Source organism: Parus major, chromosome 5 (genome assembly GCF_001522545.3).
Source record: "Parus major isolate Abel chromosome 5, Parus_major1.1, whole genome shotgun sequence".
Lineage (NCBI taxonomy): Eukaryota > Metazoa > Chordata > Aves > Passeriformes > Paridae > Parus > Parus major.
Window position 1 is genome coordinate 8,008,061 of NC_031774.1, and position 13,118 is coordinate 8,021,178.

Sequence of the window (13,118 nt, forward strand, 5' to 3'; positions counted from 1 at the left end):
AGCTGAGTGTTTAGTGGAATAGTGGACTGCTAAAAATAAAGTTTAAAGCAGAAGGAGAAAGTGGTTGAAAAGAAAACATTATTTCTTCTAGAAAGAGGAGTCTGAAGACAGACCATAACAACAGAAGGAATAAATACTTAGGCATGAGATGTTGACCAAATAATAGACTTGAGCTCTGAACGTTTTTCCTAATCATTATGTATCTTACACTTTTTATAGAAGTTGAAAGGAAGCAGTAGAAAAACCTAGAGAAAGGAAAAATACAGCTGAGTAAGCAGGAGAGGAAGGGGCAACCCATTTCCTAGAGAAAAGGAACGCTCTCCCAAGGAAACTGCAGGCAGTGGATACCCACCAATGTCATGATGCCCAGCCTGTCCACTTCCCTGGCCGGGCTGTGTGGGATGCGCCGGGGTGTGGAGCGGCCGCTGCCGGGCGGGGAGGAGCCGGCCAGGGCCCCACCGTAGGCGGGGGGGATGGAGCCCAGCGAGCGGAACCGGGCGTGCGCCTCCAGGCTGCCGCTGCCCACACGGCTCTCAATCTCCTCCGCGCGCTGCTCCGTGTTCTCCTTCTCCTCCTGGATCAGTCTGAGGGAAAAAGAGGATCAGAGGAACGTGACATTCCAACAAGGACCATGCAAACAAAATTAGCCATTGAAACAAGCAGCACTTAGGCAAAAAACATGGAAAAATTACCATTTTCCAACATATTTTTATCAAAAGCTCCACGGCAGACAGGCCGTACCTGATCTCTTTGTTGATTGCATCCAACTGTTCCTGCAGCATTATGGCCAAAGTCTGAGCATCAGCCTGACCACTTGGTGACAGCAGATCAACTGAGCTGAAAATGGTCTCCCTGTCATCCTCCACATCAGACACATCCACATCACTCTCAAATGCTTGTGCCACATTTGCCAAAACACTGGCCTGCTGGGCCCGCTCCCAATCCTGCTCATTCAGGGTCTGAACCTACAAGAATCCATTAAATTAATAAATCCAAGCTCAAATGGGAAAAACATGACATCTCTACTGCCTATCAAGATGTTCAAAGTAATTTGTATAAGTCCTCTTACATGCTGAATGCATCCATCAAGACAGCAATGTTTAGAGAAATGTAAAAAAAAAAAAAAAAGCTATAGTATGGGAAACCTTAAATTTCATTTAACTGCAAGATGCAGAACAGGCTCATTGAACCAATTATAACACCACATATTTTGACTATACATGTTTTTAATTACAGTAGAATTTTGCTATCAATTCCATGGGAACTATGGAATCAGTTTTATTTAATGAGTACTCATGCGTCCTGAAAGGAAAGGGAAATTGATTGCAGAACAGCAACATGTTAGATTAGAGCACAGACACAAAAGTAGGACTGCTTCAAGCTGCACTTTACAGGCTTTTTTTTAAAAAAAAGATTACATTAATAAATAATTCAAAAACAGAACAACAAAAAAGAAAAAACAAACAAAAAAAAAAAACCACCCAAAACCTAAAAATAAACCCCAACAAAACAAATTTGGAGTTCCAAACCATAATCTTGCAACTATTTGATAACAATTAAAAGGACCAGCAGCTGTTCATGATTTGGTAACACATGATCTATAAAATCCAGGAGTTTATTACCAGGTCCTCCCAATTCTAAAACCTCCTGCATGTGATTTGCCTCATGTACTGAACAAATCCCTCTGTTTTGCTGTCACAGTGTTATTTGTATTTTCCCTCCTTACCTTTGAAGGCTCGTCCCTGAGAGCAGCCAGACGCCCCTTCTGGGGCCGCCTCAGCACAGAGGAGGTGCTGTAGGAGTCTGTGTGAGTGTCCCCCACAGAGGAGGGTGGCACAGGGAATCTGAAATCTGGTCTGCTGCAACACAAAACAAACATTTCATCCTTACACAGGGAGAAAGAAACTAAGTCAACCAAAGGATTCCTCTTGTCCCACCACTGCCAGTTGTTTTTAAGCAGCATAAAAATTATTTTATATGATCTATAAAAATGAATATTATAGCTATGACTAAAGTATTTTTGTTTCTAATATACAAAATTGTATTTAGCGTATTGACTTTAAAGGAAATAGGAAAACATGAAACTACTGCTGGTACCTATGATGAAGTGATGTGGCTCTGAGCCTCACTTGGTCATTTTCAGCCCTTAATGCATCCACATTTAATACAAGTTGATCCTAGAAAAACAATAGAAAAAACACATAATATGCTTTTTTAAAAAAATAATATCAAATACAAATTTATAAACTAACATTTAGGTTTTTTTAACCTCATTTCTCTGAAACTTGGAAATAACAGATTTTAAGCTAAACCCTTTAACTATTTAAATATTGTTTTTGCTACACACAGTATAGCACTGTCACCAAAGGGCATCCCAGAATAATTGTGTTGCATCTCTACACTCACTCCAGTAATAACAACATGTATTTTTAAAACAGCTATTAGTTCACATGCTACTAAGTTTATTATAATTAACTGATGATAAGGAACAAGAAGATTTGTTCAAGCTCTCTGCATAAAAGGATCTCAAAGCATTTGCTTTTAACATGGACATTTTTACATGCTCTAGAAACTCTGAATTTAACAGCAGAGAAATAAAATAAATAAGGAAACAACAAAAGCCTAAATAAAATAAAAAGTGGCTGATAATGAACATCTGTAAGGAGGGACCTCTTCATTTCCAGGACAAGCAGAAGACCAGGCAGCTGCTATTGCAAAGGAGCAGCCAAATCTAATAAATATTCCTCCCTCTGCTCCCCAGTCCTTAAAACTTAAAAAAAATGTTAGCAGTTGCAGAAGCATTTTGTGATATTCAATGCTTTGAGAAAACCTTATGGAAAAATGCCCAACATTAAAAGTATTTCTCATTTGGTTTTGCTGTTCAAGGTCACAGGTACAACATTATGAAAATTCTACATGTCTCCAAACTTTGGCCAATTGCCAACACATCCAGGCACTTCACATATTCAAAAGAGTGTTAAGTCTTGGACTAAAAGGTTATGAATTACCTCTAAAATACTCCTAAAACTGTGGCACACAATACCATAAAATAAGCAATAACAGCTCCTTTCTCTTAAACAGAGCAGGAAATGTTAAGTTTCATGGGGAATTAAAATCTGTTCCTGCTATGTAGCAATGCAGCAACTAAGTCCCAAGATAATATTTCAGAAATGCAGAGTCTACCTTTTCATGCTGAAGTTCTTCTATTTGTTTCTTTGCATTTTCAATTTCTCGAAGAAGTGAATTCTGAAATTAAAGGCACCACAACTTCAGTCACTCATTAGTTTTACACTTTTAAAACCATAACCATAATGAGTATCAAAAAAAAATGCAATCAACCTTACACAAATACATCTTAAATTAAAGATCTTTGATTGCTTCCATCATTTCACTTTGATTATAGTTGAAGATTTATCCTTCCAGGTATACAGCCCTCTAACTAATGAATTTAGTAATAGTACTAGTTCCATAAATCTTTAATAGCAGCAGCCTTTTAAAGCTCCATTTGACAGTCTAACTAGTAAAAAAAGGGAAAATTATGCAATAATTCAAAGTAATTCAAGAAAGACCACGTGATCAGAACAAAGTCTCAAAATGTTACCTGTATGTTTCTTCCCAACTTAGCATGAAAGAATGAGCTGGAAGCCTCAACAAGAACATTGTTCTAGAAGCTGTTAACTACAGTAAAGGACAAGTAGATTCTCCTCATTATTTGCAAATGTAGTTATGGTTTGGAAGATAAGAGAGAGTCAGGGTCAACCCTCAGACACCACCTATTCAAGCATTATGCTTGAATGCAAGAGGAAGCAAACATTCAGGAGGAGTCTGGAAACACCGTATGTGTTCCAAAGCATTTTATTGCTTTTCCTCAAACATTTCCCCAGATGGTCATTTCACCCTCTAGTAAAAGAAACCAAATATATTTTAATCCAAGACCAAGCCATTCAAAGTCAGCATCAAACAAAGCCCCACTTCAGAAGACATTGCTTTGATGGATGCACAGTAAGGGACCTAACCTCAAGATGTGCATGGAAGAACAATCCATAAGGACCTAGATCCACAAGCAGAAGGGAAGAAAGGAGTAAAAGGTGTGTTAGGAGAGATGAACCAAGTGCAGGAGAAAGCTCCAAGATGTGCACTGACAATGCAGGAACAGCCCATTTACACTCATATGACGAGTCTCAAAATGAATCACCTGAGAAGAAAAGCAAATTGCAGGAATCCCACAATGACTCAGGGAAACTGGTACAGCTAAAAGCAGTGGGAAACAAAGGAAACTCAACTGGAAAGGTTCAAAGTTCCAGTGCTTTAGGCTTCCTGTATTACTATTTATGCCATCTGCACCAGTCAAGTGAAAAAAGGATAAAGCTTCTTAAAAGCTGCCTCCTCAACACCACAGTGCAGCGCCAAGGACAACCTCAAAAATTATTTTAGAAGTATATTTTCAAAATCCACACTAAAAAGGAGGCTTAGCAGCAACTACTTATTAATAAGGGTTTTGTGTTTATTTGCTGAAGTTACAGACACATTGCAAAAGGCACAAATCATTACAGAATTACACACTCATTACTGGAATGTGACTTGTTACCTTATCTTCCAGGGCAGCCATCCTCTCCTTGAGATGAAGTTGGAGCCTTTCATTGGATTCAGATAGGAGCTTATCAACAGTTTCTGACAAACGTTTATTATGCTCTTCATTCATCTTCTCTCTCTGTCTAGCCTGAGATACAAAGAAACTACTGAAAAAACTTCAGATTTGCAATATCTTTAATAATTTCCAGGTCAAGAAGGCAGCAAGCTTTCTTTAATCTAAGTGCATTTTCTTTAATAGCAGTACTTTTCCACAGGGGAACACTACATGTTCCTCCAGTGTTCTGTAAAGAAAATCTAAGGGACACTTCAGTCTTTAACATGTGATCCAAGATCAGAAGTTTAAAAATCTAAGCCTACATTAGAAACATTTTTAAAAGAACAATTCAGAATCAATTCCATTATTTATAACCCAGAAACCAATTTTTCCACAGTCATTTAATTCAGCAAGTTTCTTCAGACTTTCACTGAACACTTTCAGCAAGCACATTTTCCTTGAGATTTAAGGTTAGCCACAGCACAGTGACTCACTATCAGCCAGCCTAAACTCTGGTTTTATTTTAAAGCTGAGAAATAAAGAGGATTAGGTTCTTTCTTTCAGCATTTTGTCTTTGTCAAAATGAAGTGCAGTACCCTTTGCAGTTCTTGATTCTTCTCTTCAAGCTGTGCCTCCATCTGTCTCAGTCGCTCCTCGATATTGCCATGTCTCTCCTCAGCCTGTCAATTTGAGAGCAAAATTAGAATTTGGGTGGGTTTTTTTAGGCTTCAAAAGCACAGAAACACCGAGGCACAGGAACATTTCTAACATGCTTCGCACAACTGCCATTTATGGTAAAGGACAATGCAGAACAGATGCTTTTTTGTCACCAAAAGGACCTTGCAAAAGTTCAGATGGGAAGTTGCAAAATGATGAAACCTCTCACTTCTAAGTACCATGAATCAACTACTACTTGCAAACAAGCTTGCAACAGCAAAGTTCATTCATATCCCCCAGAAACAAAACCAAAAAATAAATAAAATTAGAGACTGAGTGCACTTCCAGCTCCTCCTCACTAGCCTGGACAATGGGACCCTATATTAGTAATCATGGCAAAGCAAAAAGCAGCAAGCAGAGACAAGGACTAAGATACAAATTCTACCTTCCTAAGCTTGGTGGCAAGTTCCAAAACTTTAGCATCTTTAGCAGCAGAGCTCCCAGGAGACAAAAGTTCAGACTACAGAGCCAGTTAGGGACAGGAAAGATAACAGGGAAAGAAATAAAACTAAGGCTTTGAAAGAAAACATGCACAAATGAAAGAAAACATGCCTTGAAAAGGCTCGTTTGTAGTTAACTAAATATAATTCTTCAGATTTCATTACACCATTTGCAGCCCTCTAAAAATCTTGATATTTGGTAGTACCACAACTTCCCTTACTCCCCATTTGCTTCACTTAACTAGCAGTGGAAGAAATTTAGGTTTCCCTTTCAGAAGTTCATGTTTAGAAGACTTTATGCCTATTATTGAATAATTTTAATAAAAAGCACCAAAATAGTAATTCAGAGAGATACTTTTATGATGTAGAAGAGTTAGCAGAAAACTCGTTTGAGTTCCAAAGAGCAGAAACTAAAAAAAGAGATTTTTTTAAAAGAAAAAAAAGGTGTCTCCAAAAAGATGAATGGAAAAAAGTAGGAAATAAACATTTTCTGAATTATTTGTAGAAAAACAAATGTAAGCAAACCAACACTAGGAACAAATTTCCTGCAGTGGGACACCAATGGAGGAGGGAGTCTGGAGGACACTGTGCCACCACCTCACCTTTGTAAGTGCTGCAACTCTCTGTGCCAGCTCAGCCTCCACCTCTGGCAAAGTCTCAGCTTTTCTCAGGGTCTGCTGCAGCTTTTGCTCAGCCAGTTCCAGTCGCTCTTGCAGTTGCCTGTTCTTATCTTCACTCTGCACAGGGTTATGACCAGCAAGAGTTGAGGGTTAAAGAAGTGATTGGTTAGACAGTGGTTGGCTAAACAACCATTTCTGGCTTAGTAAGTTGGACTATTTCATGTCAAGCACCTGTCAAACCTTCTCACTAAGGCAATAGCCTGTAAAAATCATTACACACTATGCAAATCTTAAAAGTTTAGCTCAGAATGAGTAATTCTCACCCACAAAACTAAAGCTGCTTGAATACACATACAGCAACTTAAAAATCCACAATAGGGATAACATCCCTGCTGCCCCAAAATGAAGTGCACTAAATTTCTCAAAATCATTTCCCCTTCCCAGTAAAGATGTCTCATTTTTATTCCCTGGGTAAAAATCTCTACAATGATCAACTCCAGCTCCTGAAAAACAATCACTAATAACAGCACATTACAGCTGATATTTATCTTCCTAGAAGTGCTTCAGCAGAGCATGAGCATTAATTATCTCTATTAGCTTTATGCTGAGCAAAATGTACTTCATCTCATTTGAAACCACAACCTGTCGGTGCATGGAGTCTTTAGTGGCAATTTCATTTTCAAGTTTATCATTGAGGTCATGCACGGATGTAGCTTCACGTTGTGCAGCGAGGTAGCGTTTCTCCAGAGTGGTGATTCTCTCCTCCATGTCCTCCTTCTGGGCCAGAGTCTGGGCAAGACACAGGACAGAAGCCAGAATGTGAGAAATAATTATTCAGTGATCAAAGAAAAATTTTTTAAAATTAGGTTATTTTTCTCTGTAGAAAATGAAGTAGAAAGAAATGGCTTTTTAAAACAATGAATGATTAAAAACCACTGGCCTTTATTACCTTACACCACAGATCTGCTACTTTCCTTTCCAATAGTGCACACACAGCAAATATTGGTTTACTGGGGATGGTCAGAGAGTGTTCTGGGATTTAACTAAGCTCCCTTTCTATCTAATAAGGATATGCGGGACCCTGGAGATTAGGGATTCAACAGTGACAGGAACTGTCAACCACACCACTGAAATTAAAGGGATTCCTCAACCAAGTGCATCTTTTAAAACGGGAAGCATGAGTAATGAGCTGAGCATGTATGACAAGATCAAGCATCTCTTCCAGAATAAGCTGAAGTTGGCAATGCTAAATCTCCAGTCTATTAATGAAATATCTAGTTAATCAAAGATTTCTCTTAAAGACAAATTTTCTTAAGTGACTGGTCTTTTAAACAAAAACAGATGCCCATCATGTCCTAAAAAACCATTTTCTTCTCATCTATCAAACCAAAGACTTCCAAAAACAAAGATTCAACTGAGCAAGAGGGAGACTAAAATTTCATAAAATAATGGCATTTTTGACTTCCCAAATCCTGACAGTTCCTTCCTCACCTCTCGTACATCCCTCTGTAACTTTGTGTTCATTTCTTCAGATTTTATTAAGTCTTTCCTTGCTGTGTCTAGATCTTCTTCCAGCTCTGTTACTCTGCTGGACAAAGCAGTGAGGCGTTCTTTCATTTGTGTCTGCTCTTTGTTTTGCTTATCTATGATGTCTTGGAGTTCAATCACTTTAGCAAGGTTTTCATCATGGCATAATGAACCATCAGAGGATCTCTATTAAATAGGGAAAAAAATGCGCATTAGCATGATGCAAATAAAAACCAAATTGTTATTCACCTGTAAACATCCCTCCCCAAAGATAATTTTATTATTGGATAGACTGCAAAAGCTGAAATTTTGATAACTAAGACTTTTTAGTTAGATGATCACTTGTTGCCCCTGGATACAAATAGATCACATGGACACAGCTCGAGGTGTGGTGAAAGGAAGAGAGTTTATTTTTCCTCCCAGGATTTCTAGGTTTCTGACCATGGCCAGGGATTGGATGGTCAGGATAACACTTTCCCACTGCACTGGCCATGAGAGGTGTCCATCACAAGACGTGTAACAGAAAGAATGTACACATATCTATGTTTACAGTTACTGTCCTGGGAAAGTCTTTAGAAAACTGTGTCAGCAAGCTCAGAAGCTGAGCTTTCAGGGCAAAAATCACTCAAAAATATTTTATTATGGTTTGAAATTAAAATGTTATAGTTAATGATTAAAAACCAGATGTCAGCTAAGCAAAGTAAATAGCTGTACCTTCCCATTTGTAGTTGGTGTATTTTCTTGTTCATGATTTATATCCAGCATCCCATCTGGAAGTGTTTTCTTCTGATTATTTTGCTCTTTCAGAATCATTAACTAAAAGAAAAGTTTACAGACACATGTTTCAAGTCAATTCCTTTCTCACTAATAATACAAGGAGCAGCTGCAAGAACAAAGGAGCAAAACAACAATTACTGATTCTACTGCCAGGTATGTATTAATAAAATCTGGCACAGCCACTCAAATACCTTATGCCACTGTAAACCTTTATTTTAAAGGCACAGGAACTGTTTTTGTTGGTTTTGTTGGATTTTGGGGGGGCAGAGAGGGTGTCAGGAGGTTGAGGTTTGTTTTTTTCTTCTCCTGCTCTTTCAAAGCAGCCAAGTTAAAAATTAACAATTATTCAATTTGGCAAGAAATCAAAAGGAAGACATGAAAGTGGAACTTAATTAATTAGTCAGCACAAATATTGGCTGAAACACCCACAATGGACACATGAAGCCTTCTTTTAAGACAGAAACTTACCTCTTTATGTGTAGTACCTAGTTCTTCTTCCAATAAGCTACATCTTTCAAGTGCTACTCGTAATCTCTCCCTTACCTGAAACAGTAATTTCAAATTATTTGAAATCATTCAAATCAATAACAAATCAATTTCAATTGCTGCCATGTCTTTAGAGATAATAAATTACACTTCCATTACACTTAGAAACCTCCTTAATCTGGAGTCACTACTATTTACAACACACACTACCAAAAAAATAGCCAAGTAATGTGTATCTTATAATCTAGCTTTTCCTTTTTTGTCACAAGCAACACAATCTGTACATTTAGGCATTAAAGAATTAAACATACCCAGAATTTGCTTGTCCTTCTGCAAGGCACAGACTGTGTTTGCTTTTGCTCATTTACAACACAGAAGAATAGGTAAAATTCCATTTAGAATCATTTGCCAGATTCTATGTAAAAGGGTCACAAAGTCAGGTAAACTGCAAGCTGGCAACAAGATTCACAGTGAACTTTAGGAGTTGCATATCCTGCTGCTAATATCAGGCACAGCTGAAGGGAGGAGTTTTTTTAATTCAGATTTCTATCCTAGTGTAAACAGATTCCTCTCCTCCTCTTCTCTTATACATTTCTTGTATTAGATAATCAAAAGGATAAATCCTGATGTTGTACAGGTAAGCATCTGTGTGCATTCCTACAGAAAATATATTGCTCCTGAACCATGCTGAGTTTACATTAACACAGTTAATGAAGTGCTTGACTAAACCATAGCACCTTGCTTTAGTTAAGTGCAGCATCTTAATTCGGGAGACTAGTTATTAATGTAGTTACACTACAGGGATTTGTACAACTTCAGCACAAAATCTGCCTGGCCCACTCAAAGCAAAGAGGATGAGAAGATACTAGGTATAATAGTTCATTACCTTTTCATCAAGGGCTTTGTGGTGCTCAAATAAAGATTTTAGTGCTTTGAGAACTTCTACTTCACTAGAAACTCCTGCTGGAGACTGAGCTTGCCTCTTCACAACAGTCATCCTGAGGGATCGCTCATGCCTGGAGACAAGACACTCCAAATGTTCCAGTAATAGCTAAAGCAAAAGAAAAAGAAAAATAAAAAAAAGGATCAATGTTTATTCCTATTATCTACAGCTGCAGAAAACTTTGCCTCCTAGAACATCAGGTTACAGATCTAAACTTCAAGCGTAAGGACTTGTTTTTAACATTTCAGCTTATTAGCAGTGTAAGCTGCTCAAACAGATCACCACAACCTGCCCACTCTGCTCCTCTGATCCCAGAGCTCCAGGATTACAAAACTTTAACAACAAGAAATCTGGATAGCAGATAGCAGTGCAGTCTTACAAGCTTTTCCTGATTCTGCACAGCAGCACTTGGAGCTGTACACAAGCTGTCAAACCTTCTCAATCAACACACACACATTTGCACTTCCACGGGGATTCATGTACAAGTATCAAGGAAAAAAATACTTTTAGCTTTTCAAATTCAACATTTGTTTTCCTCCCTGTAGCTGGATGCTTTAACAATGGTAAGCTTGGAGAAGACAAGGAACTGACCCTCGTATTATTTCTTTCTGCTTTCAGCTCAGCAATTTCTTCTTCCCTTTCAAGCAGCTGCTCCCTGCATACATTCAGCTCTTTGGTGAGTGCTGCAAATTCCTGGAACAAACCAGACAGAATTATAAGCACATCAAGTACCAGGACACAGTGGATATTTATGAACACTTGACAGTTCCTTGAAGCATTAATTTCAGACTGCAAAGTCAATATAACTGTATAGTCATGCTAATCAAACACTTAAAACCTTTATGCTGCCAACTTTAATGACAAAAGATGTTTGACCAAGACTTTGAAAACTTGTTTGTGTCTCAAGGTAATTATATGAGTTGGGGTTTCCCTGGTAAGCTAAAGTAATATTTGTAACACACTTTGTTACTGTTTCAAAGAGTTGTTAGCTTTGTGGGTTTCGGTTTGTTGGGTTTTTTAAACAACCGCTGAGGAAGACAGGAAAAAACAGAGTGCCAAACATAGCAAAAAAAGGAAAGCAACAAACATGATAACTTTCAAGTCAGTATTTAATTGTGAGAAATAATGCATAATCCTGACATGTACCAGAATACAGCTAAATACAGGAATTTCATTCATGCCTTCCTCCCAATCTCACAAAAGGGAATGAAGCAGCCCTTTCCCTACAGTCCTGCTAGAAATCTCTGAGGATTAGAATCAGAATTTTCTGAAAGCTGAGCCTGGGGGCTCAAGCCCTCACAAGGCTCACCCTTCAAATCCAATGAAGATTTCACCAAACAAAACCCAACCGAAGTGAAATAGTGCAGAGTGAAGTGTCATCGGGGAACAGGAATGGAGCTAACTCACATCACTTACTGCATGCTTATTAATGCAGTGAACACAGTCAATATGAAAGAATATCCTCCTACACTTTGGGGTTTCTGTTAGGAAATGATTGTACTAATATCTGCAAGAGTTACTGCAGCCTAAACCATTTCCCCTCCCTATTAACAGCCTCACTAAAAATACTTAATATTAAAGACATTTAAATGTTCTGTCAACTCAGGAAGCATACCCTGAATAGAACAAAAGGTACAACTATACACCACATTTAGAAGCAAACACAAAGCATAACTTTATCTACTCTGGCAAAATTTAAATTCTAATCTGAACCACACTGGAAATGAGAATTGACAGTATGAATGTGAACAAGCCCATCCTTTAGAAAAGAGCCTTGCAAGAATGCAACCCTCAAGTCTTGTCTATGCAACTTAAAATGTGAAAATAAATATGCCTCGGTCACTCCAGTGGCCAGTGAACGCGTCAGAAGCACATGGATAAGAAAACATCGAAATTCTAGTGAATAACACTCCTTTCTGTTGTCCAAAATAAGGAAAATATTAATAAAAAAGAATCTTGCCTAATAAACAATGTATCTGTACAGCTGAACTGGTGATTAGCAGGACAAGGTGAACACAAATAGCCAGCTAAGTGGAGACACAATTGCTGCTTCTCTACTTTTTCCAAACTCTGCAAGACCCACTGCTTATCAGTCAGCAGCTGCATATCAAGTGAAAGCTTAAGATGGAGCTGTTTTGCAGCAAAATTCAAAGTGACAGAATGTGCATGCTTAAAAACAAAAGGCCACATCAATCAATTAATTATACTAAGCACATCTGCAAATTCAAACACGCAGCTAAAATAAGCAGGCACAGCTCAAAAGACACTGCAATTTCCAATATTCATTTGGTAAACTTTATTCCGAAATATACACATGAATGAAAACACAAAAAAAATATGTTGTAAAATATACATCTGGAGTGAACTCCTCTGGAATTACTAAAATATCAGACTTTTAAAAGTTGCTGTGAACAAGACAGCACCACCACCATCTGATGTAGAATCCATCCCTACAATCCCTCTTCCTAAATCAAAACCGACTCAATGGATAAAAGTTTCAGTCCCCTTGCTAAATCAGCAAAACATCTTAACATATTTATTCTTAATTAATCTTAATTTATTTTCCTTTCTCAACTGCTAAATTATTTTATTTCTCTAACACAATAATTACATTCATATATTTCACTGCAGTATTTCATTTGCATTAAAAAAAAAAAAAAAAAAAGCCTATTATTTTCAAAATGGCCAGGAAATACTTCCGAAACAACCTGGTCTATAAATACAGCTACCAGAACTTTTACACGCACAAAACAAATTACAAAAGGGTCCTTAGTGCAAGGTAATCCAAGAGGAAAACTTACTTCAGGCTTCACTGGAGCTGACAGAAATATTGACTCTGCTAAGAGCTTTCCCAGCAGAATGCTCCTTCAGATCGAAGTTTTTCCTGCACCTTCCACATCCCACTGGTGGGAGCTTCCAGGACTCCCAAGGAATTGGCAGCATGCTCCCCTTTTGCTCTCACATGAGCTCAGGTAAACCAG

At 38.0% G+C, this 13,118-nt stretch overlaps 1 protein-coding gene across 12 annotated transcripts in view; it reads right to left on the reverse strand.

Moving 5' to 3' along the window:
- Positions 1-13,118, reverse strand: part of PPFIA1 (PTPRF interacting protein alpha 1) — a 53,675-nt gene that overhangs the window by 21,788 nt on the left and 18,769 nt on the right. For 6 of the 12 annotated variants that reach the window (XM_015631372.3, XM_015631371.3, XM_015631373.3 and 3 more), the window contains exons 3-17: positions 10,729-10,830; positions 10,081-10,245; positions 9,177-9,251; positions 8,646-8,747; positions 7,896-8,117; positions 7,047-7,193; positions 6,387-6,521; positions 5,730-5,804; positions 5,224-5,307; positions 4,589-4,720; positions 3,184-3,246; positions 2,098-2,177; positions 1,727-1,859; positions 742-965; positions 353-584 (exon numbers count right to left, since the gene is read on the reverse strand). In XM_015631372.3, coding sequence (XP_015486858.1) covers positions 353-584; positions 742-965; positions 1,727-1,859; positions 2,098-2,177; positions 3,184-3,246; positions 4,589-4,720; positions 5,224-5,307; positions 5,730-5,804; positions 6,387-6,521; positions 7,047-7,193; positions 7,896-8,117; positions 8,646-8,747; positions 9,177-9,251; positions 10,081-10,245; positions 10,729-10,830 — 1,971 coding nt within the window. The remainder of the gene's footprint in view (positions 1-352; positions 585-741; positions 966-1,726; positions 1,860-2,097; positions 2,178-3,183; positions 3,247-4,588; positions 4,721-5,223; positions 5,308-5,729; positions 5,805-6,386; positions 6,522-7,046; positions 7,194-7,895; positions 8,118-8,645; positions 8,748-9,176; positions 9,252-10,080; positions 10,246-10,728; positions 10,831-13,118) is intronic. The other 6 variants (XM_015631380.3, XM_015631381.3, XM_015631374.3 and 3 more) reach the window with 2 other exon arrangements.